The sequence below is a fragment of the Artibeus jamaicensis genome, unplaced genomic scaffold (genome assembly GCF_021234435.1).
Source record: "Artibeus jamaicensis isolate MK-2021 breed Jamaican fruit bat unplaced genomic scaffold, CSHL_Jam_final contig_465, whole genome shotgun sequence".
NCBI lineage: Eukaryota > Metazoa > Chordata > Mammalia > Chiroptera > Phyllostomidae > Artibeus > Artibeus jamaicensis.
Window position 1 is genome coordinate 40,458,389 of NW_026521843.1, and position 23,074 is coordinate 40,481,462.

The 23,074-nt window shown below is 36.3% G+C and overlaps 1 protein-coding gene across 11 annotated transcripts in view; it reads right to left on the minus strand.

Annotated features, from left to right (window-relative positions):
• PUS10 (pseudouridine synthase 10) overlaps positions 1-23,074 on the minus strand; it is a 65,047-nt gene that overhangs the window by 41,318 nt on the left and 655 nt on the right. Inside the window, exons 1-5 of one of the 11 annotated variants that reach the window (XM_037163769.2) lie at positions 22,635-23,039; positions 22,199-22,225; positions 18,982-19,122; positions 15,975-16,229; positions 15,179-15,265 (exon numbers count right to left, since the gene is read on the minus strand). In XM_037163769.2, coding sequence (XP_037019664.2) covers positions 15,179-15,265; positions 15,975-16,229; positions 18,982-19,107 — 468 coding nt within the window. In that variant the 5' untranslated portion in view covers positions 19,108-19,122; positions 22,199-22,225; positions 22,635-23,039. The other 10 variants (XM_053666883.1, XM_053666880.1, XM_037163774.2 and 7 more) reach the window with 10 other exon arrangements.

Below are 23,074 nucleotides of genomic sequence, written 5' to 3' on the forward strand. Positions count from 1 at the left end.
ATAAAAAAAAGAAAAAAGATTTGGTTTGACAAAGTCAAATGTAAAGAGACTTCACAGACAAATGAATAGCAAGCAAGCACATGAAAAAATGCTCAATACAATTAGTCATCAGGAAAATAAACATACAACCTCTACGCACTCACTAGAATGCTCAAATGAAAGAGAATGACAATACCAAGTGTTGATAAGGATGTGAAGCAACTGGAACACTTACATACTGCTGGTGGAATATAAATTTAAACTGATAAATCCACTTAGGAAAACTTGGGCAGTTTCTCATAAGGTTAAACATATACCTGCCCTATTACCTAGGCATTCTACTCCAAGGTATTTATTTACCCAAGAAGACTAAAAAACATATAACCACACACACACAAAAAACTGTACACAGAAGTTCATACCAGCTTTATTCATAGTAGCCCCAAACTAGGACAACACATATGTCTATCAGTTGGTGAAACAGATAAACAAATTGTATTATATTTATATAATGAGACTCTATTAAGCAATAAGAATTAGTTACTGATATACACAACAATATGGATATATCTCAAAACCACCATGCTGTGTCAAAGAAGCTAGAACAAAAGAATACATAAAATGTGATCTCATTTATATGAAATTCTTTTCAACAATGTAAACTAATTTATACCTGGAGGTAGATTGGTAGCTGGTTGGAGCTGCAGGTGAAAGTCCTGCAACTGGCAAAAGAAAACTTTGGAGGTAATGGAAATGTCCTAAATCTGGATTGTGGGGATGGTTACTCAGGTATATGCACCTGTCAAAACTCAATAAAATGTATCCTTTAAATCGGTGCAGTTTATTGTTCTTAATTATACCTCAAAGTTAAAGTACATTCATACAATGAGATACCATTAATACCCACTGAAATACTAAAATTAAAAAGATCCTCAAGAAAAAGTTTCTCAATACTATGAGTCAGTAATGATGCAGAATAACTTCAACTTTCATACACTGTTGGTGAAAATGTAAATTGGTACAACCACTTTGGAAAATAACTTGGCATGATTTATGAAGTCAAAGAAATGTATTCCTTATGACTCATCAATTCCACTCACATGTGGATAAACTCCTGCACACGTGCAATAGAATACAGCTACAAGAATGTTTATGGTTTCACTGTTGAAAGTAGCCAAAAACCAGATATGACTTTAATACTCATTAACAGTAGTCTGAATAAACTGCAGTATATTCATGCAACTGATACTGTTCAGCAATGAAAACAAATTATAGCTCCACAAAGCAATGTAGATGAATAATTCAAAACTAATATGTAGTAACAGAAGCCAGACACACAAGATATAAAATGTTGTGATTCCATTTTATATAAAGTTTAAAGTCGGGTCCATTGAAACTCTAGTTCTAGAAGTAAAGACAATGGTTACCTTTGAGGAGAAGGAAGGCGTTAACTGCTGGTGAATATAAAAATAAAAACTTACTAAAAAGAAAATGGAAATATTTATATTCTAAGATATATTTCAACTTCAAGAACTCACAATGAGCAATCTGTGTTTTCTATAAAGCAATTCCTTAAAAACTGAAGGACTAAAAGCAAGACTAAAAGCATGAAAGACTAAAAGCAAGATAAAATATGACTTTAAGAAGCCCAACAAGCTAACCGATTGACGGTTATCGCGAGCTCAGGAAAAAAGTGTCTCTGTGCTACCTGAACACTCCCTCTGATGCACTGCATATACCTGCAGCGAATGTGATCAGAAGTCCTTCAGAAGACGTGTGTGGGGGTGTAATTTGAGATCTTGCTCCCCAGCCTGTCATCGGTTTGGTTCAAGTAAACAAGTAAACTCTTCCTTCCCAAGACAACAGGTATAGGGCTTTCATTTGGGGTGACGGAAAATTTCTAGAACTAGATAGCAATGATGGTTGCACAACACTGAACTTAATGTCACTGATCTGTATGCTTTAAAACTGTTAAAGTGGTAAATTTTATGTTTATATATATAAAGAAAGCACATGTGGGGCATCTTAAATCTTATTTGAAAAATAAGACATTTTTGTTAGATTTGTATAACTCAGGTTACATCATGAATAAAAATGTTATCATACAGAAGTGCCCTGAATACATGTCTACATCAAAAAAAAAAAAAAAAAAAAAACCTTTGAAATAACAATTCCGTATTCTGCCTCGTTACTGATTTACTCAATAGGGCATAAGTAAACATGCTCATTTCCTTGGTAGGGAGAGGATTTCTGTGATGAATTCAGAAATAAGATCCAAATTCTTACTAAATCACTGTCTTGTAGTTTCTAATATGAAATTATAGTGATAATACCAAATGAATGTCATATGGTCAACACATGACAATGCCCCAGCTTCACAGAAAATTTAAATTGTAGATCTGAACTGAATTCTAAGTAGAAATCACTTTATATTATGATTCTTAACATAATTAAAGGGCTACCCATCTTGATACCTTTGTATCAATTTCATTACCATGTATGCTTCAATCCACATTTAAACACAATCCATTTTATTTTTCCCCACCCAAGTCAGATCATTTGTGCCTGCATACTCACAGAAACATTTAAACAACCACTTCAGAGATAAACTGAGGTTCCACCAGAAAAAGGAATCAAGAGTTTCAATCATATCAGCACTTCAAAGTACTATATGAATAGCTTTTAATATAATATCTGTATATTATATTATACAGCACAAATAATGCCCCCTTTTATTACAAAATCTTTTATTACAAATCATCAGGATGTAATTCTGCAACATAACAATATCACACTCAAGCACACCATTGACATTTTAGGTGAAATGTTCAAATTAAAACTATAAATTATTATACCCATATTACTACTCTAGCAATCACAGTAAAGTAGGTGTTACATCTGCCATACTCTGTATTACAAAATATGACTCATTAATTTGTTCTTATGGAAAATACAATAAATAATAATACAAGAACAACTTTCACATATTCTCAACTATAAACCTACTTTTGCCTACCCCTGTATGTGTGTGTATATATTTTTTAATTTAATTTTTTTAAAAGATTTTATTTGTTTAACTTTAGAGAGGAAGGGAAGGAGAGAAACATCAATGTATGCTTGCCTCTCGTGAGTCCCCCGCTGGGAACTGGCCCGCAACCCAGGCATGTGCCCTGACCGGGAATTGAACTGCAATCCTGTGGTTCACAGGCCCGAGCTCAATCCACTGAGCTACACCAGCCAGGGCTGTATATATATATATTTTAAATAAAAAACTCACCCTCTTCCTTCTGCCAGCACCTACTCTGAGCACTCTTACCAAGGCTGCAGAGACTGCCCTACACCCAGCTGACCTCTGACCCACTAATTATTAAACCAGAAGCTACAAGCAGTAGAAAGGACTTAGAACTGTGTAATGACAATCCAGTACGATTAAAGAGTCAAAATTGGTTGAAAAATATTTATCTCATTAAAAAATGGACATTTTTACATTAAATAATGACAAGGAGAAAGATACTCTGTTTTTCTTAGAAAAAAGTTTCTCAGATAAACATTTCCACTGGGCCTTGACTGGTATGTATTCTAGGAAATAGATTCCACTAGTATTGATCTTGTATTAATATCAGTGAGGAAAAACAGATTCGATTTAATTTAAAAACAGAAGATTCATAAAAATACCTCTCAATATTTTAAGAACACAACCTAATTTTCAAAACAGAGGCAGGAACAGATGCAGTACTACTATTAATCAACACTACTAATTGACAAACCTGGTCTAAAATGATTTCATTTATCTTTCCCTTTTCTTAATGGAAAGGGAAGAAAGCACTAGTCCTATTTCTCAAGAAGGAGGTTTCTGACGAGTCGATAGTGAAGTCGGATTTTTCTGACTTCAGGTGGCACCTGCCCTATTCTTGGACACTCGGACAGAGATACGACAAAAGGACACGGCTGAAAGCCCATCTGGCACTCCCACCTCCAATTATTAAGGGACTTTAACATCATAATTCATCATCACATATCACTCCAATCTTCCTAACATCAAAAGAAAATCAAAAGTAGCTTCTTATAAAAATGACTGGAAATTCCTCTATTTTAAGATACCCACTGCAATAAGATATTTAATCCAAAGCCTCTTCTACACCAATTCCAATCATCTGATAACAAAACATGAACACAAATGTGGTGGAAAAGTGCTTAAAAATGTAATTTTATTTTATTTTCAAAATTATAGTTTTAGGGTCACCAAATAAACTGGTGGTTTATCAACATGCTTGTTAAATTATGACTCTTGTTAAAATATTACAAGAGCTCTCATACCTTTTTTTTTTTTACTATAGATTCTTTCCCTAACTTTGAAGATATTGTACCATTTGAAGAAACAAAACAGATCTGGAAGTCAAAACCAAGGCTATGTCTCTCCTATGAGCACAGAAACACAGTAGCTGGCTTTTGGTCTGACCAAATCACAATGTTGATGGGCAGCAGGGCTTAGCTGTAGTGCAAGACATAAACTTTGGAGTTGGATTGATGAGCATTTAAATCCTAGCTCTGTTATTTATTAGCAATGTGGCCTTGACTTTCAATTTCATCATCTGTAAAACAGAGATAGTAACACCACCTTCTTCAAGGCATTGTTATAATTAAATGGGAGATCACATGTGGCACACTGCTCATTTATTGATGAGTATAAATACTCATCAATAAATCGTGGCAGCTCTTACACCTTGTTTTACTAAGGAAGGGTTTTCATCCTGCTGCTCCCATGCATAAGTACACATTGTGGTGATATGGCTATGTCACACATAAATCATCATTCTGTATACACATACATATATTACACATAAACTATTATTTTATATACATGTACACATATATACACACATTTTTAGATACATGTAATTTTGCTATTATCATGAAAGATTTTCCAAAAACAATAATAACTTAGTAGGTCAAACTTGCTGAGTCTAAAACACAGTGGTGATATCAGAAAAAAGGGTAGTTGAGATGACTTCATGCAACAAGAAAAACCCAAATCTGAAACAGGTAGAGTCTAAATCAAAAGTTCCCTTTTTCTTAAACTTAGTCTACTAAGTCACACAGTCCTAAAAATTAACAGAAAAAAAAAGTTGCTTAAGGAGCTCAACAGTTGGTAACTAGCAATATGATAATATGTTGCATTTGATAAGAAAATGGTTTTAAAGAAGAAGGATTTGCTTCATATTGTATTTCTATTAATTCTGTTACATTGCCATTTCTTACTGTAAATTTTAAAGAGGTAAAATGGGACAATTCACAAGAATAAGACCATATAAACTAAAATAAAAACCTTCAAAATTTTAAGGCTGCCTGATATTTTTAACACACCTTGCTACCTCTCCACTACCAACACTGGTGGATTAGCCACGGCGACCTCTTTCTTCTTGCTGCTTCCTCCGGTATTTACCCGCTTCAGACCAAGAGAGAAAAATAAACCTACAAAGTAAATATACGCACCTTGAAATATTTAAACAGGTCTGAATACCTTGCCAACTGCACTCCTGAATTCAATGCACGAACTATTGTGGTGGTCTTTTAAAATCAGCCTTGCCTCTCGTCCTGCTTCACCATGGCAGCTCACTCCCAGAAATGTGATTCCTTCCTTTTGCTGCATACCTCAGTGATCTCAGGAATGGCTTCTTCTTTTAAATGGTGGGCTCCCTGAGTCTATACTCCTAATAATGGGTTATTAAAGCTCTTCAATACCTAATCTGACTACTTGACAGGTGGACTTGGGGTCGCCCGTCCTCACCAGGACATGGGTTCCATACAGACCTTGACTAACTGCATGTCGCTCATTGGTTCTCCCTTGGAACATATGTCCCAGTTGTGCGTCAAGAAACAGAATTTTGAACCTGCTGTCATGTCTGGTTCCATGTTCCCCCAGATACAGCAGTTCTGCCTGGATTCATCACTCTGATGTCCCTTAATCCCTAGTCATGTTCTTGAGTGTATGGCTTAATAAGTAAAATAGTTAAGAAAAGGTAATGCTCATACAGCCAAAGTAACTACGTAAATAAAACACGCACATACATAAAAGATGAAGAGATGGCATGGTTTAAAAAATTTTCAAACAGGCCCTGGCTGGCATAGCTCAGTGGATTGAGCGTGGGCCTGCGAACCAGAGTATCCAGGTTCGATTCCCAGTCAGGGCACATGCCTGGGTTGCAGGCCAGTTCCCAGCAGGGGATGCATGAGAGGCAACCATACATTGATGTTTCTCTCCCACTCTTTCTCCTTCCCTTCCCCTCTCTCGAAAAATAAATAAATAAAATATTTAAAAAAAAAGAAGCAAAAAAACAATTTTCAAACAGCATGAACTAGGGGAGCACCCCCCAATTCCAATAAATGTGACACATTTGCCAAGTTTTAGTTTTCTCCTCTTCAAATGACCACAAGTGACATGATTAGTGAGGTGACCCCAATATCTGTGAAGCTGAAAAAAATCATTCGAGCATGTCTTCTATCCAATTCATAGATATTGGGGGTCCATTTAACCTTCAGAGATTAAAATGGAATCACCTTACATACCAAGGTTGGGAACTCCTGGACTCTTTATCAGAGATTGTCAGGAGATATGAACAGATTTACATCCAGGGTAGTGGTACAGCCAGAGCTCTAACATATCACCATTTTTCACTCTGTGTCATAAAAAACTGGGAGCCTTGTTCTACATGATCACCAAGATTTCCTACAGATCTATGATTCTGTGATTCTAATAAGCAGACTTTCATACACTGGCGTATTCACAGGAACATGTTATTAGAGTTACCTTTTATAAGGAAGATGGGTTTGAACTGCTCCATTTCCTCCAAAGGGTTTTAAAGGTTATAGCTTGTATATCTAAAACATTAGCAAGGTTCCTATCCCCCACAACCTACTCATGAAGTACCTAGTAAAGGATCCTTGAAAGACGGAGACAGTGAGCTCTTAATTGTGCTTGATTTTCAGAGCCTTGTGACACCTTGTAAAAAGATGTTTTGCATATTTTTGGACCATTTAGGGTTTGAAGCAAGTTCTAGCCAACTAACCTAACCAAAAATCAGGCTACAAATTATGTAAATTCTTTAGTACACTCAGAAAAAGTTTGCCCATTGAAGTGAACTTGAGTTGGTCTTAAATGGTGGGCTAGAGAAAACAAAAACTGATTTAGGCACAGTGCTTGTCACACAAAATAAAAACTGAGTCATGAAAATCAACAAAATGCAGAAAATGAACATGCTAAATCAGAGAGCTGGGTTAATGAATAAAGACAGCTAGCTCAGGTCTCTACACACAGTATGAACTTGGAAAGTGTAGCTCTCTGTACTTGGAGTCAAAACAATTTCATCATATCCTGTTCTGTGAGCTAAACATAATTAGAAAAAAATTGTCCTTTAGAAAAAGTAATCACTTCAATCAATTACAAATGGGTAAAATCACTGGAATATCCAATTAAGAAAAATCCTAGATTAATGGCTAGGAATTTAAAAGTCCCCTTATAAGCACATGTAAAAATTCTGAATATGTGCATTTTTAGGACAAGGGTTGTATTGCTTTCTTTAGATTCTTAATGACATAATGATCCCAGACTAATTAAGAACCCACAGATTTAAGTAAAAATCCAAAGTCTTTTGAATACCCATTTGTCAGAATTTAAGAAAAAACAACTCTATAACTATAAACTGCTACCATAAAAATGGTACTATTTTTATTTTTGGCTACTTTTCTGGGGCTGTGTATAATGACAGTACTTAGTGTAAAACATGAAGATATTATGAAGTATAACAAATGAAAGGAAAAAAGGTTTGATCTGACAAATAAGACACCACCCACATCAAGTTGCGTATCAGAAGCTGGTGTTTCATACAACCAAAGTAACATTTAAGAGACACTATATGCATTTAAAGTCCCTGGAGCCCACACACTCCCACATACTCTCCATGAGGAGGGACCAATAAGCCAAACTAATAGTACCATATTGCCCTCTACTGGACTTCACTAGTAAAGATAAACCTAAAAGAATTAATAGATCTTTAAAACATTTTTTGTTGTTGGTTTTTGAAGGACTTAATGGAATGTTCTTTTCCCACAAATGGAAATTTAGCCTACTATTAGCATAAGTCTGGGTCATTTATTCCAAGGTAATTTTAGTGAGGCAATAACTTAATGTGGTGTAGAGGTTTAGAGGAATCAATCATGAATATAAGGTAACAAAAATTACCATCATAAATATTTTTCTTAAAACTACACAGAATCTTGGAGTTGAAAGGCTGCATAAAGTCTCTAGTCTAACCAACTAAATGATACACATCCCTTTGTGTATCTGCCAAGTAGTTGCCCAGCTTGGGCTTAAACACTCTGGTGATAGAAAACTCACCATCCCTGAAAACAGTTTACCCTGTTATGGATTAACTCATTACAGCTGAAAACTATATTCCTTCTGATCCTATCTCTGCAGCAGAAAACCCCTCAAATATTTAAATAGAGCAAATTAATTCCACTAAATCGTAAACCCAAGTTCCTTCCAGTGGCTCCTGTGACCAGGTTTCAGATGTCCCCACCGTTCATTCAGAACTCCTCTGAATGTGCATCCATTTTTTAAATTGCTACTATAGCAAATTACTGTAAACTTAGTGGGGTAAAACAACACAAACTTATTACCTTACGGTGAGGTCGGAAGTCCAACACAGGTCTCACTGGGCTAAAATCACAATGTCAACAGGACTATGTTCCTTTCTGGAAGTTGCAGGCTGAGAGAACCCATTTCCTTGCCTGTTCTAGCTTCTAGAGGCCACCCACATTCCTCGACTCACAGCCCCTTTCCACGATCCTCAAAGCAAGTGGCACTGCATCTCCCTGACCATTCTTCCATAATCACATCTTCCTCTGACCCTGACCCCAGCCAGGAAGGGTATTTTTAAGGACCCATGTGATTAGACTGAATCTATCTGGATAATTCAGGATAATCTCTCTATCTCAGGACCCTTAATCTTAATTACATACATGAATCCCTTTTTAACTTTCACATAAAGTAACATTCACCAATTCCTGAGGCCGCCACAAAATGCCCTCCCATTTGTCCTTGTTCCTCTGAAAGTAGAATGTTCCATCTGAATATGGCACTCCATGAGCGGCCAGCTCTGAGTAAAAGAGGACTGTCTGTCACCTTCATCTTTCCAAACACTGTACTTCTAAAATCTGGACTAAAATCCAAAGAGATTATCTATATGACACCTCTAATCCTCATCAGGCTATTGACTAAAACCCATAGCCTTGTCTATAAACACAGTTTTTAAGCCACTCCTGCTGATCCTCTACTTGGCAGTTTTCTAAACCCAAGTATAAGAACTTAGGTTTATTTCTGTTCAATTCATTTTGTTAGATGTTCCCTATTCTTGAGATCTTTTTGGATCTCAAGTCTCACACTCAGCCTCTCTGCTATACACTCAACTTTTGTCATGCACACTTGTAGTGAACGTTTCCAATGTATCATGGATAGAAATCATGAACAGGACAAGGTATGAAAAGTGTCCTGTAACACTTCAGAAATATGTCTAAAGTTCCATGATTCTTAAATTTCAACATGCATGTGAACTGTTGAGGGGCTTCTATATGTCCCATCCCCAGAGATTCTGATTGAGGAGGTCTGAGACAAGGCCCAGCAATCAAAAACTTTCCCCAAGTAGGTTTTGGGTGGTTGCTGTGCAGAGCACATTTGGAGAAACACTGTCAAGTTCCATACCAATCATTAATCAGCTCCTTTTGGGTATGGCCGGCCAGGCACAATCTACCCAACTGTCTTCACAGCCTGCTCATGTTCCTGCCACTTTCAGGAAGTTATCATGAGAAAGAAGCCTAGTCTAGCTGAATGCCAGTTACACAGGTACTACTACATTTCTCTGCTCTACCAGTCCTGCTACCTGTAAACAGAAGAAATATGACAGACATAAGAACATTTGTTCTTAGCGAACCTGTTTGGTGTATTGACAATGCAGACTGCCTAATTCTCAGTGCCCACAAGATATTCTTTCATTCTGGACCTAGAATCTTGCCAGGGTTATAGGGTCAAGTTCATGAGTTGGTACTTAATAGAACCAACTTTTCTTAACCTTTGGAAAATTGGAAGTGCCCTAACCTATCTCTAGTCATTTGGAAAATCTATCTTTTAAAAGCTAGCAAGGATCATGAACAGCACCAAGTCCTTTCTGAATCTATCTTGGAATGTAATTCATCCAGGACAGAATACCTGAACCCATTTCCAGAAGCTTTGCCATGTGGAGCTTTCATTCTTCCATACCAATGATCATTCTACCCTTTTCAGATGAAGATGATTTTTCTTGAGAGAAAGAACAGAAGTAAAGCGGTATTTACAGAGTTCTGCTTTCTCTACATCATCCATCAACAGTACACCATAAGTTGCCAATAGCAGACCAATTCCCTTTTTCATCTCTTTCTTGATCTAAACATAACCCCAAGTACCCAAGTCTTCCTTAGAAATTCTTGCAAGTCCCCTACTCATTAGAGATTTTATCTTCTAGTTGCTAATCTTACAGATCTAACCCTCCTGCTTACATTTGCATTAATTTAACTTCAGCTTTCCTCTCTCTTTTTTTTGAAACTGATCTCAGGTTGGCAAACAATTTCACTGTTAGGGTTGGATAATATATACATAGAGACATAGAGAGTTGTTAGGCTATCTTACAATTTTTGAAATTTTACAAAATAAGAAGTTAAATAAATATGTATAAATATATAAATACAAATGAAATATATAAGTAGAAAGGGGAGAGGGAAAGGGAGAAAGAGAGAGAAGGAAGGATTCCTCATTTTTCTTCTTCATTTTTATCCCTCAACTTTTTTATTGATTGGGATAATTTGGTTTTAATTGAAGTCTCAATTGCACTTTCTCTGCATCTCCCAAACATTTTCCTTTATCTTCCAGTCCAGATTCCTATGCCATTTTTCTTCCCCTGCCTTTCCTTTGGACTGCTTGAAATCCATCTATTAAAAGGCTAGGATATGTTCTAATTATGCCTGTTTCTCCCCTTCCTATCAGAAATACAAATCTTAAAAGGTTGTTCATTGCCATTTAGGACTACACTGGTTCTGCCATCAGCCTTTAGGGCAGTGATTCTCAAAGTGTGGTCTTTGTGCCAACAACACCAACATCACTTATGAACTTGTTAGAAACACAAACTTTCCCACTGACCTACTGCATGAGAACACCTGCAGATAGGGCCTGGGACACTCTCCAACAGGAGTCCCATGTATACTAAAGTCTGAGAACCACTACTTAGGAGAAGAAACTGTTCCAATTCAAAAGTTGTCAGACAATGTGCTTTTAACCAAATGTGATTTCCATCAAGGGCCTAAATACTGGGAGTCCCTCCTGCTACCGTATACATTAACTTTTGTGACTAGTTTATGTCTGCAACGAATCACCTTTCCTTTGGCCAAGGGGCAGAAGCACACTTCCACTTCTGAATCTGTCCCATTTCTCTCATTTTATTTATTTTTAAAAGATTTTATTTATTTATTTTTAGAGAAGGGGAAGGGAGGAAGAAAGAAAGGGAGAGAAACATTAATTGGTTACCTCTCTTGTTTGCCTCTTGTACAGGCCCTGAGGGCTGAACCTGCAACCCAGGTGTGTGCCTCGACCAGGAATTGAACCAGTGACCTGTTGCTTTACTGGATGATGCCCAACCAACCGAGCCACACCAGTCAGGGGTCCCTCTTGTTCTAAACTCTATTCTAGATGGTGTCTAGCATCATTCCGTTTGCAGATTCTCAGTCCAGGTATAATTTCTTGTCATATCACACTATTCTATCTCTCCCTTTGAGACATCTGAGTCTATAGTGAAGACATGCTTCTATTGTTACACCCCAATGGCAAACCCAAATCCAGAAAGTCATCAAGGTAGTCATGAGATAGTAATTCTTCCCTTATCACTTCAACTGTATTTTGTCATTCAAATGCTGTTACTGAAGGTATTGAAGCTTCCAAGTATTATGTCCAGCTAGTTTCCATATTCTTGTCTTTTGTGAATCCCTGCATACTGCCTCCATATATTCTGCTTACCATGTCTTACTTTACGTCTAACATAGTTTCATCAGTTAATCTACTTGTTTTTCTTCTCTTTGGTAGTATTCAGTCTAAACTTCCTGACCAGACGAGCTGGTTCTTAGGGTAGCACACACGGGAAATGCATTCCCTCCCGTCCTCCGTATTCTCCAAACTCAGCGAAAGGTGGTGATGATTACACTGACTGCAAGCTTTTCTTTCTTAGCTCTTAAATTAGCACTTTTAGGTTGATGATAAATAAAAACTATGGCTGTAGGCAGAAAGGAATTGGAAGGGCCAGGAATGTAGAGATTAAAACAAACTGAATAGCTGAATCTTTAAAAATAGTTTACTTGAGGCCATCTGTTCCCTTGGTTCTTTTGTAAGCAGGAATAACAAACACTACCATTTATTCAAAAAACTATTTGCTTTCAAGCCCTGGCTGGTGTAGCTCAGTGGATTCAGCACAGGCCTGTGAACCAAGGGATCATGGTTCAATTCCCAGTCAGGGCACATCCTAGGTTGCAGGCCAGTTCCCAGCAGGGGACACATGAGAAGCAACCATACATTGGTATTTCTCTCCCTCTTTCCTTCCCTTCCCTTCTAAAGATAAATAAATAAATAATAAAAAATGGGGAAAAAAACCGATTTGCTTTCAATTAGTATATCTTTAATCAAAATTTCCTTCTGCAGCCCTGGCTGGTGTAGCTCAATGGATTGAGCATGGGCCTGCGAACCACATGATCACGGTTCGATTCCCAGTCAGGGCACATGCCTGGGTTGCAGGCCAGTTCCCAACAGGGGATGCATGAGAGGCAACCACACATTGATATTTCTCTTCCTCTCTCCTTCCCTTCCTCTCTAAAGATAAATAAATAAAATCTTAAAAAAAAATTTCCTTCTACAGAAGTGGGAAAAAATTGACACAATTATATATTCCACTCTGAATTATGAGATAATTAGTACAAATCAATTCCATGTATATTAATATGTTTATTCTACACACAGACAAATAAGTTCTAAGTTTTACAAGCTCTAAATAGAAAACCACATTGTAGAACAAACATATCACTAATGAAGTTAGAAAATTTATATTCAAAATGCAAGAAGAGTCTGAAGATGTGTCATCTGTTTATATTGGGAAGTGTAACAAGTAAGTTAACTGGTTTGAAAAACAATTTATATTGAGTCTGGCCCATAACATATCTCAACACCAAAGAAGTAATAAAAGACAACAATAATAGTTACAAAACATAATAAAAAAATCACAAAGTGAAACATAAGTACAATTTGTGCAAGAAATCTAGGTTGTGAAAATAGTATGCTATATACAAAACTGCATACTTTTTGAATAATTATTATTCTTAAGAAGTAAATGGGTGAAAATATACTACTTATTAACAAAAAGGAAAATAATAAGTTACTTAACACACTAACCTGTGGGAAGTATTAATTCCCCCTTAATAGGAACAAGTCACATATTTCTGCTAAATAGTTTAGTGACTGAAATCAGTTACAAAAAGTTAAGTAGAGTTTAAGCAGAATAATTCTGTTTTGTAAAATAGCATCTCCTGTGTCTGATATAAAATATAAATACTCCATAAGTATTCAATAATATTAAATCAACATTGTTAAAATCATCACATAAGTGATACATACGGACAACACAAATTTTAATGTAAAAGATATAAACTTTGAGAGGAGTTTTGTGCTAAGATATATAACCACACTTGGAAAATATACAATTGTCACTTGAACAAAGCAGGAGTAAAAAGGGCACCCCATCCTCCCACAGTCAAAAATCTGTGGGTAACTTTTGACTCCCCAAAAATATTACTAATAGCCTGCTGTTTACCAGAAGTCCCACTGATAATATAAACAGTAGATTAACACATTTTGTATTTTATATGTATACTATATATTGTATTCTTACAATGAAGTAAACTAAAAAAAGATATTAAGAAAATCATAAAAAGAAAATATTTTTACAATATTTATTGAAAAAAATTGTGCATAAGTGGATCTGCACAGTTCAAGCCTTTGTTTTTCAAGGAACAGCTATGTTTCTTATTCTATTTTTGTTACTCAAACACTGCCACTTTTTGCAAGTCACTTAGCTTTTGGAAGTCTATTTTTCTCTGTGAACATTGGACCCTGAAGATGACCTATCAGAGAGAAATGCTTTGATGATTGACTAGAAAAGGACTTTGTGTTTAGAAACCTCAGTATATCCTCCCCTTTATTCTTCCATTTGCTTAGTTATCTAGTCGTTAACAGAGGTACTACTTAAAACCATCTATTCTTCTTCACTTCTCAGCTTGTATCTATCATTCAACAAGTTCTAAATCAATTTTCAGTCTTTTGGGGGCTAACAAACATGCTCACCCAAGGAAAGTGACAGGTATAAGATATAACATTCTGGTGATGTTGGGGGATTCTTAATGAAAAGATACCTTATACATAAAAATAAGCAGATATGTTTAAAACTCATTGTTGTAATTTGAGATTACCAAGGCCATTCTCCTTATACTTCATGTAATAGTATTAACAAAAAGTTTTATGTTTTCATGTCAATTTTGACAAACAAAAATATTACAGTAATGACTATTTTTTTTTTACTAAGGGGAAATGTTATTGTAAAATAAACATAAGGCTATTTCCCTTTCTAGCAATGACTAAAAGAGGTGCCATTGTTTTATATTATACTCCAGAAAATAAAAAGGTTGACCATAATCGAAACATCTCTATCCTAGGACCATTATAAAATATGTACTTGGTGTTTCCCTCATCCCCACACTCAGGCCTCTGGATTCCTGGTCAATTCTCAGAGGGAGATCTCTGACCACAGAGTTAATCTTCAATGAATGTCTTCTGCTGAATGAGAACCTTTAAAAAATATGGCAGTCCTGTGATGAATACACTAATCTGAACCAATAATTCCGTTTTTTCATCCATTCACTCAATATTATTAAACAGCTATAATGTAATGCTTTCAATCACTCAATAAGTAAACAAAATGTAAAATATATAATATGGTAAAGAATATCGCTGCATGCATATTTTTTGAGAAACTTCTAGCAGGCATTTCACACGTAGCTTTAAGCGTGTAAGTGAACTTACCTCTCTTACGGATAGCTGTGGTGGGAAGGAGACTGAAAATACCAAGTTGGTGAATTCAAATCCAGAGGCCTCAACTTTTTGGCATACCTAAAAAATCATCATATAAAAATTCTTTTTTTACACATAAGAATGTATTATGTAAATTCCCAGGAATTGATGAAAATTTTATAGTAATCTTCATCACATAAACTTTTGGTCCAGGAGATGACACTGCAAAACCTTCCAACTTTCCCCTTTGAGCAGGGAACTCTCATAAACCTCCTGAAATTATTTGCTAACCATGACCCTGAGGACTGACATCACCAAAACTGCTAGGACTCACCTGCAGAACAATCTATTGAATGTCAAAATAGTTTTCTTTTAGGTTACCCATAATTTAAGAAAGATTTTAAGAGGCAATACCACATTTAAACACGTACCTACCACAAAGCTGTAATTCTTGTCTTTTCTAGACATTTACAGGTATGACTAATAAAGAACTTTCCTATAACTTTTTACTTCTAAGTAGCAAAAGGAAAGCTGCTATATATTTTTCAACTGAATAGCACTCATGACTAAACTAGATGAATAGATATATATATTTCAGTTGTTTTCAGGTATCATGTTGACAAAAAGGTAATTTGAGATAAAAAGGTTTGCATTTTTAAAAATACATTTTAAAAATGTTTTAATAACCCATTGGTGTAAAACAAGTTGAAATGAATGGCATTGTTCCTGTAGATACAGGAATTCTAGGTCTTTAAACTGAAAACCTCTGTATAATTGCACATATAATAACAAAAGACAGATCACTTACCTTTTTGATGAACTCTTCTTCACAGAACTCCTGGAGAATTCCTAGGCATACGTTGCATACATTTAAACTTGAAGTCTTGGAAGCAAGGTTTCCATCTTCAACACTGGAGACCTTTCCTTCTCCATTTTGACTCATATTATCAATCCCGTCTTCTAATTCATGTAGTCGAATTTTCTTGGGAGGTGGGTTTGAAACTTCCAAAATTAATTCACCTTTTTCAGTTTCTAGAAATTTCTGTAGTTCATTGAGCAACTCCTGGAAAGTTAATTTACAAAAAAAAAAAAGTAATAACCCTAAGGGTAAGATGAAGCATGAAAATAGGAGTGAATATTATATCATAGATTTACCCAATGTTGATTTATATTAATTCTAGAGTGATGAATTAATTTTAGTAGCCAGCACTCACTTTCTAGGGAATTTAAAAGAGAATTACCTCTTTTAGAGTGTGAATATTTTTATAGATGTGTGAATATTTTTTCAAGGATGTTTCATATATCAGTGAACTAAAGTCCTATATTTGAGGCAAAAAAGGCTCCATTAAGAAATATTAAGAAATGTATTAATTTGGCTTGTAGTTCTAATGTGGGGTCATTCACTTGCTAATTTCAGTTAAAAAGACCCTTCAATTCTAATTATTAACAAATAGACATACAAACTTTCCATTATTGCTAGATGATTTAATAATCTCACAATCATTAAAACCTCATATGTACAATATTTATTTAATGTGAAATCTGAAAAATTAGACAGAGATTAGAAGTCTATTAAGTAAAAATAATTTCAAGACGATTTACTAAAGAAAGGTAAACATGCTGGCAATGCTGAAATTTGGCACAACAATTACAAACCATTTGTATGCATTCATCAAAAGAAGCCCTCTACCATTGCACATTCTGGTTTCCCTAATTTTTGTCACCCTTTGTATTAGAATGTTAAAAGTAGCCTTCCTTTCACACCATTCTCATATTTCAGTCTACTCATCCAAATACTCAGAGAACTTTTCCTCTATTTTGTCTAAATTAAACAGGTTTTATTATTCAGTTGCTGAATAAACATTCTCTTAAATTCACTCAAATTACAATTTACTGACTGTAAAGGGAAAAGTCTCTCACTCAAATTTAATTCATTTTATTAAGACAATAGATCATTTTATCTTGAACAAAGAAATACTCATACATGCACACACATGCAGGTATTTTATAACCTACACAAATGTTTATTACCTGAGATGTATAACATCAGTATAACAAGTACATATATATGTATGTGTACATATATCATTATATGAAAAGAATAGGTCAAAATTTAAGTACATTTTCCAAAAAAAAGTCTTCAAATATTTTCATGTTTATTTACACAAAGTGATACAAACAAAAGTTGGTAACACTAAGTCTCTTATATAACACATATTTTAAAACTTACAACATATGCACAGAAAATAGATTCTAATGTGTCTTTAAAAATGTGTAAGTAGCACCCGGCTAGCTCAGTCGGTAGAGCAGGAGACTCTTAAAAAAATGTGTAAGAGAAGTTACACAAAACCAGGTTTATTACTTTATAGTCTAGTGTGCATAAATATACACATATATTAGTCATCATAGCATAGGTACCATTTCCTGTTTTCAAAGTGTTTTCACATACTTTATTAGATATTGTCCCTGAAAATCCTGTGAGGTGGATGCTATCATCATTCCCAATTACAGAGGAGAAAACTGAAGATGGAAAGTGGTGGAACTGGGATTCAAATCCATGTCTTCCAGCTCCAAATTCTAGGCTTTGGATTCAGACAGACAGTTCATATCCTAGCTTGCTCACTTAATAGCTGTGTAACTTTGGGCAGGTTGCTTAACCTCTCTGTGCCTCAGTTTCTTCATCTGAAAATAGAGACAATCATAGTATGTACTTACTACCTAATAGGTTACTATGAGGATTATATGAGAGCTTGACATATAACAATGCTATATGAATATTAGATATAACTATTATTTCAAAGTAATAGGAACAACTAATACATAGGAAAAATGACAATTATTGCTAACTCCTGGGCAATTTTTATTTTATTTTATTTTTTATTTTCATTATTATTATTTTTAAGATGTCATTTATTCATTTTTAGAGAGAAGGGAAGAAAAGAAGAGAGAGGGAGAGAAATATCAATGTGTGGTTGCCTCTCATGCATTCCCTGCTGGGAACTGGCCTGCACCCCAGGCATGTGCCCTGACTGGGAATCGAACCGCGATCCTTTGGTTCACAGGCCCACACTCACTCCACTGAGCTACACCAGCCAGGGCAATTTTTTAAAATTATAAGAAACCAAGTGTGTGTGCATGTGTGTTTGTATGTGTTTGTACTATCTACATAGCTATATATTTAAATATATAATTACTATCTGCCTCTGAAAACAACATCACCATTAGAATAAAATATATTTCACAAAATGTTATATATTTTATGTGAAAGGATTCTATTAAATGTCAAAGCTCTGTATATTATCATAAATGTCAAAGACCTCTATATAACTTTTGTTGTTATTAATAGCAATAAATAATAATTTAATAGCATTTATTTCTAGAGGGTTGCAAATACCTATTTGGAAGTGAAATAATACAGAAAACAGAAAAAGAAAAAATGCAAATGAATCCACAATGCTTCCACTTAACAGATTTAAGGACTCTCACACCCTCCTGTTACAACTTCCTAATATCTGGTGAAAAGCACTGCGTGATATTCTGTTTAGATGCTCTTTAGAAAAGGTCTAGAAGCATTAAATGTACCAGGGAATTGCTCCACTAAGATTCTACTATATTAAATGTCAGATATAATCACTTGAGAAGTAACTTACATCTTTATGGTAATATAAATTCCAAAATTAACATTATCAGTAATTATTTTATTACAGGTTCTTTTTTAAGTTAATGAAGAGTCGTGGATAGATATTTCCCCTCAAATGTACAAGTATTTACTTAAAAATAAAGAAATGTTCTTAACTTTTAAAAAATGAAAATACCTTGTAGGAAAGTTTGTAAGGTGCATGAAAATCCACACCACAGAATCTGAAGATACATCTTGGACATGAACCAGTATTGAACAACAGCTGGGCCACATGTTTGTTTTTCTCAGTCAGTGGAAACATACTGAATAATTATAACTAGAAAAAGATAAACAGTAAAACTAATGAGCATCTTTTGTGTTTTATTTTCACAGTCAAATATATATCATCACCTTTAAGGATAAAAACAAGCTTTTATTTGAAAAACACTATTTTGTATTCTCCAATAATATCCCTATCATTATATGTACACTGAAGCATAAACATGTAAATTTATTAGATGGATCAGATATATTTCTAATTATCTAGGGATTCATTTAGCATTCTGCATTAGGATAAAGTGCATTGATATACCTAAACCAATCAAAAGAAATAAAAACAATAGTTGTCTCAGAGAAAGATGCTGAAAGCAAGAGTACAGAGTAAAAATTTGCTTTTATTTTGTACCACTGAGTATTGTTTGAGAACACAGAATAGTAAATTCAATAAATTTTTCCTGTTAGAAATTAAATATTAGTTTGCTAGAAATATATCAGATAAGTTTATACAATATAATACTTGATTAACCTTAATGATAGTTAAGCAGTTAAGTATTTAAAACAAATTGAGACTTCCGCCAAGATGGAGGCGTAGGTGGAAACATTGTACCTTCTTGCACAACCAAGTTTAAAGACAACAAAGTTTTAGTAACAAAATACACAGCCAAAACACACAAAATCGAACTATACAGATGTCCATCCAACAACAACAAACCTTTCAGCCAGACGGGTAAGAGAGGCAAAGCCAGCAGCTGAGCGGGGTTGGGCAGAAAAGATCCACCAGACCCACCCAGGTCCGCAGGCAGACATGGGCGGATCCCAGGTGTGGAGTAGCAAGGGGCGGACCCACTAAGGACACAAGGTGGCAGGCTGATGGAGGTCACACATTCACGAGCAGATAAACCAGCAAAGGAGCGAGCAGTGAGACAGACCGCACAGGCCCCAGCGGCAGGAAGCAGCAGAGGGGACCACCATTGCCCCCCTTTGACCCTACCCCCACATATAGCATCACAAACCAGCAACCTGGGTGGCCCTGCCCTAGTGAACACCTAAGGCTCCTCTTCTCATACATAACAAGTGTGAACAGACCAAAACATGGCTCAAGAACTCAAAGCCCCAGAGCCGATAAATGTAAGCGAACAAGAAACTGCCAACCTATCAGATGCACAGTTCAAAACACTGGTGATCAGGATGCTCACACAACTGGTTGATTCTACTCACAAATTAGAGGAACAAATGAAGGCTAAACTAATTGAAATGAAGGGAAATGCACAGGAAACCAATAGTGATGGAAAGGAAACTGGGACTCAAATCAAGGGAGTGGACCAGAAGGAAGAAAAAAAGTGACCAAACGGAAAAATATAAAGAAACAAGAATTCCAAAAAATGAGGAGAGGCTTAGGAAACTCCAGGACATCTTTAAACACTCCAACATCCCAATTATAGGGGTACCAGAAGGGGAAGAGGAACCACCAGGAATGGAAAACTTATTTGAACAAATAATAAAGGAGAATTTCCCCAATCTGGCAAAGGAAATAGACTTCCAGGAAGCCCAGGAAGCTCAGAGAGTCCCAAAGAAGTTGGACCCAAGCAGGAACACACCAAGGCACATCATCATTACATTAGCCAAGATGAAAATGAAGGAGAGAATCCTAGAAGCAGCAAGAGATAAGGGGACAGTCACCTACAAAATCAAGTATTATTTTCTTGTTTCAAGGAAGGAGGGGTACTAAATTACCTAATCATTCTGTTTGGGAAAAATAGGCAGTCTTCTGATTAATGAATCAGTCCACATTAAAATGAGGAATTAGCAATGTCATTGCATGGCAATGTGGTATGGTATAACTGTGGCCACACAAATAAAATACAGTGGTGCCACTGTATTTTAATCTGTGCAGTTTTATAATTCAAATGAACATGTTTAAAATTGGTGAGAGGGTAGGCCCTGGCTGGTGTGGCTCAGTGGACTGAGCACTGGCCTACCAACCAAAGCCTCGAAGTCTTGATTCCCAGTTAGGGCACAAGCCTGGGTTGCAGACTAAGTCCCCAGGAGGGGTTGCATTAAGAGGCAACAACACACTGATGTTTCGCTCCCCCTCTTTCTCCCTCCCTTCTTCTCTCTCTAAAAATAAATAAATAAAATATTTTAAAGAAATAAAAAAAAATTGTGGGAGGGTGAAGCTGTTACCAAGTGCTTACTATGTGATATAATTCTTGGAGTAAGTTTGTGTTTTTCAACCCTTAAAAATGCACTAGTTAACTTGCAAGTTTCTAAACGTTTGAGGCCACATATCAAGAGCAGAGCCTTGACACAAAATAATGACTCCTCATTTCCATTAGTTAGTGTCAAGGATTTTATTTAATTAAGAATTAACCTTCAACTCAAAAAGCCAAAAAACCCTTCTTCCCCAATACATAAAGTCGAGGAATAAATGCTTAAAATGGACAATTTGTATCGAATATTTCCCTGGGGACTTAAGTTAAATAGTTTCAGTAAAACGTTTACTCTCTTTCCTTTGGCAAAAGGCATTGTTTATTTCTCCAATAGGTTCCCATGCAAGGTTAATAAAAGATACACTATAATCTCTTGGCTCCGAGAAGTTCTCGAACGTGTTGAGAATAAGGAAACCTTTTTCCTGATTAATTTGAAGGGACCTTAAACAAAACAAAACCCTCTTAGCGTGTAATCACTTGAATGGATTTATAAACCTCTCGAATAATTTTCACCTTGCAATAATCTAGCGACTCAAACTCGTCAACATTAAAAGAAGGAATTATATTATGCCTTAAATTTGGTTGTTTCATCTTAATGTACAGCGCTGAAATGATAGGATTTCCTAGAACGTCAGAAATCAGTTGTGCCAATAAGAGGTTTATTACCTTTGAAAGGAAGCCGTAAGAAATGTATCCCACACAGTAAGGTTTTCACTGTTGGTTACCTTTGTTAAGATTTTTGCTTTTCGTTTAAGTGTTTAGTATACGGAAAGAAGTGGAACAAGTAATTGCAACAGAACCTCCCTCCTCCCCACCCCCACCCCGGTGTCAGGATCCCTAAGGGAAAGAGTCCCTTCTCCACAAACCAAGCATAACTACCCCAGTCTCTGGTTTACGGGAGGAATGGATGAACTTTCTTCTCACCTCTCGAAAGGTTGCAGAAACCATTCACTGCAAATAGGAAAAGAACAGGGCATGTGAAAAGGCACCATAATGACCAGGCTGTCTCACATCCTGTGATCTTTTAAAAACTCACCCTGTACTGTAAGGTGTCATTTGTCTCGTGGTGGCGAGGTTGGGGTGAGGATATGTAAAGAAGGAGGCGCTCACAACTGAATTTTGCCACCAATACACTCAGCTGTGAGATCTCCCTTACATCCAAGATGTAATCTCGAGTCTCTTTTTTGGCCAAGCAAGACCTTCCTCCCCCCATCCCCTTGGCTCCGGTCAAGTCCAAGAAACTTCGCACTTATGCCTCCTTGCTAACAAAGCCGCCCCGGAAGGAAGGAAACTACCCCCTCCATCCACACCTCTCCGGCACCCAGTTAGTACACCCTCACCTCACACCTCCCAGCCTCACCTTCTCCAACGAAGCCGATGTCTGAGATTTAACCCCTTCTGGCCCTCAAAGAGAGAGAGAGAAAGAGATAGAGGGGAAGACGAAACACAACACACCCACTGCGTCTATCAATTTTGCTCCCCTAGGAAACGAGAGCTTTAGAACGAAAGTACCAGCCCCCTCTCCGGAGGGCTGAATGAACCGTCCCCGGCTTGGGTGTAGAAAAATCAGTAATATTATCTGGACTGCTGCCACACCCCACGCCTCTTTCTAGGGTTGGAGTGCGTGGGACTGAGGTCCCCGCTGGAGCCGGACAAGTCCCAAAGCGGCTTCTAAGGGACACCGACATTCCAGACATTGTAGCCGCTATCAGAAATATCGATGAGTCCCTACGTTATCCAGGAGGTTGAGAGTGGAAATTCTTTCCGAAGCAAATTTTAAAAAGGGAGTTATTTCTCTCC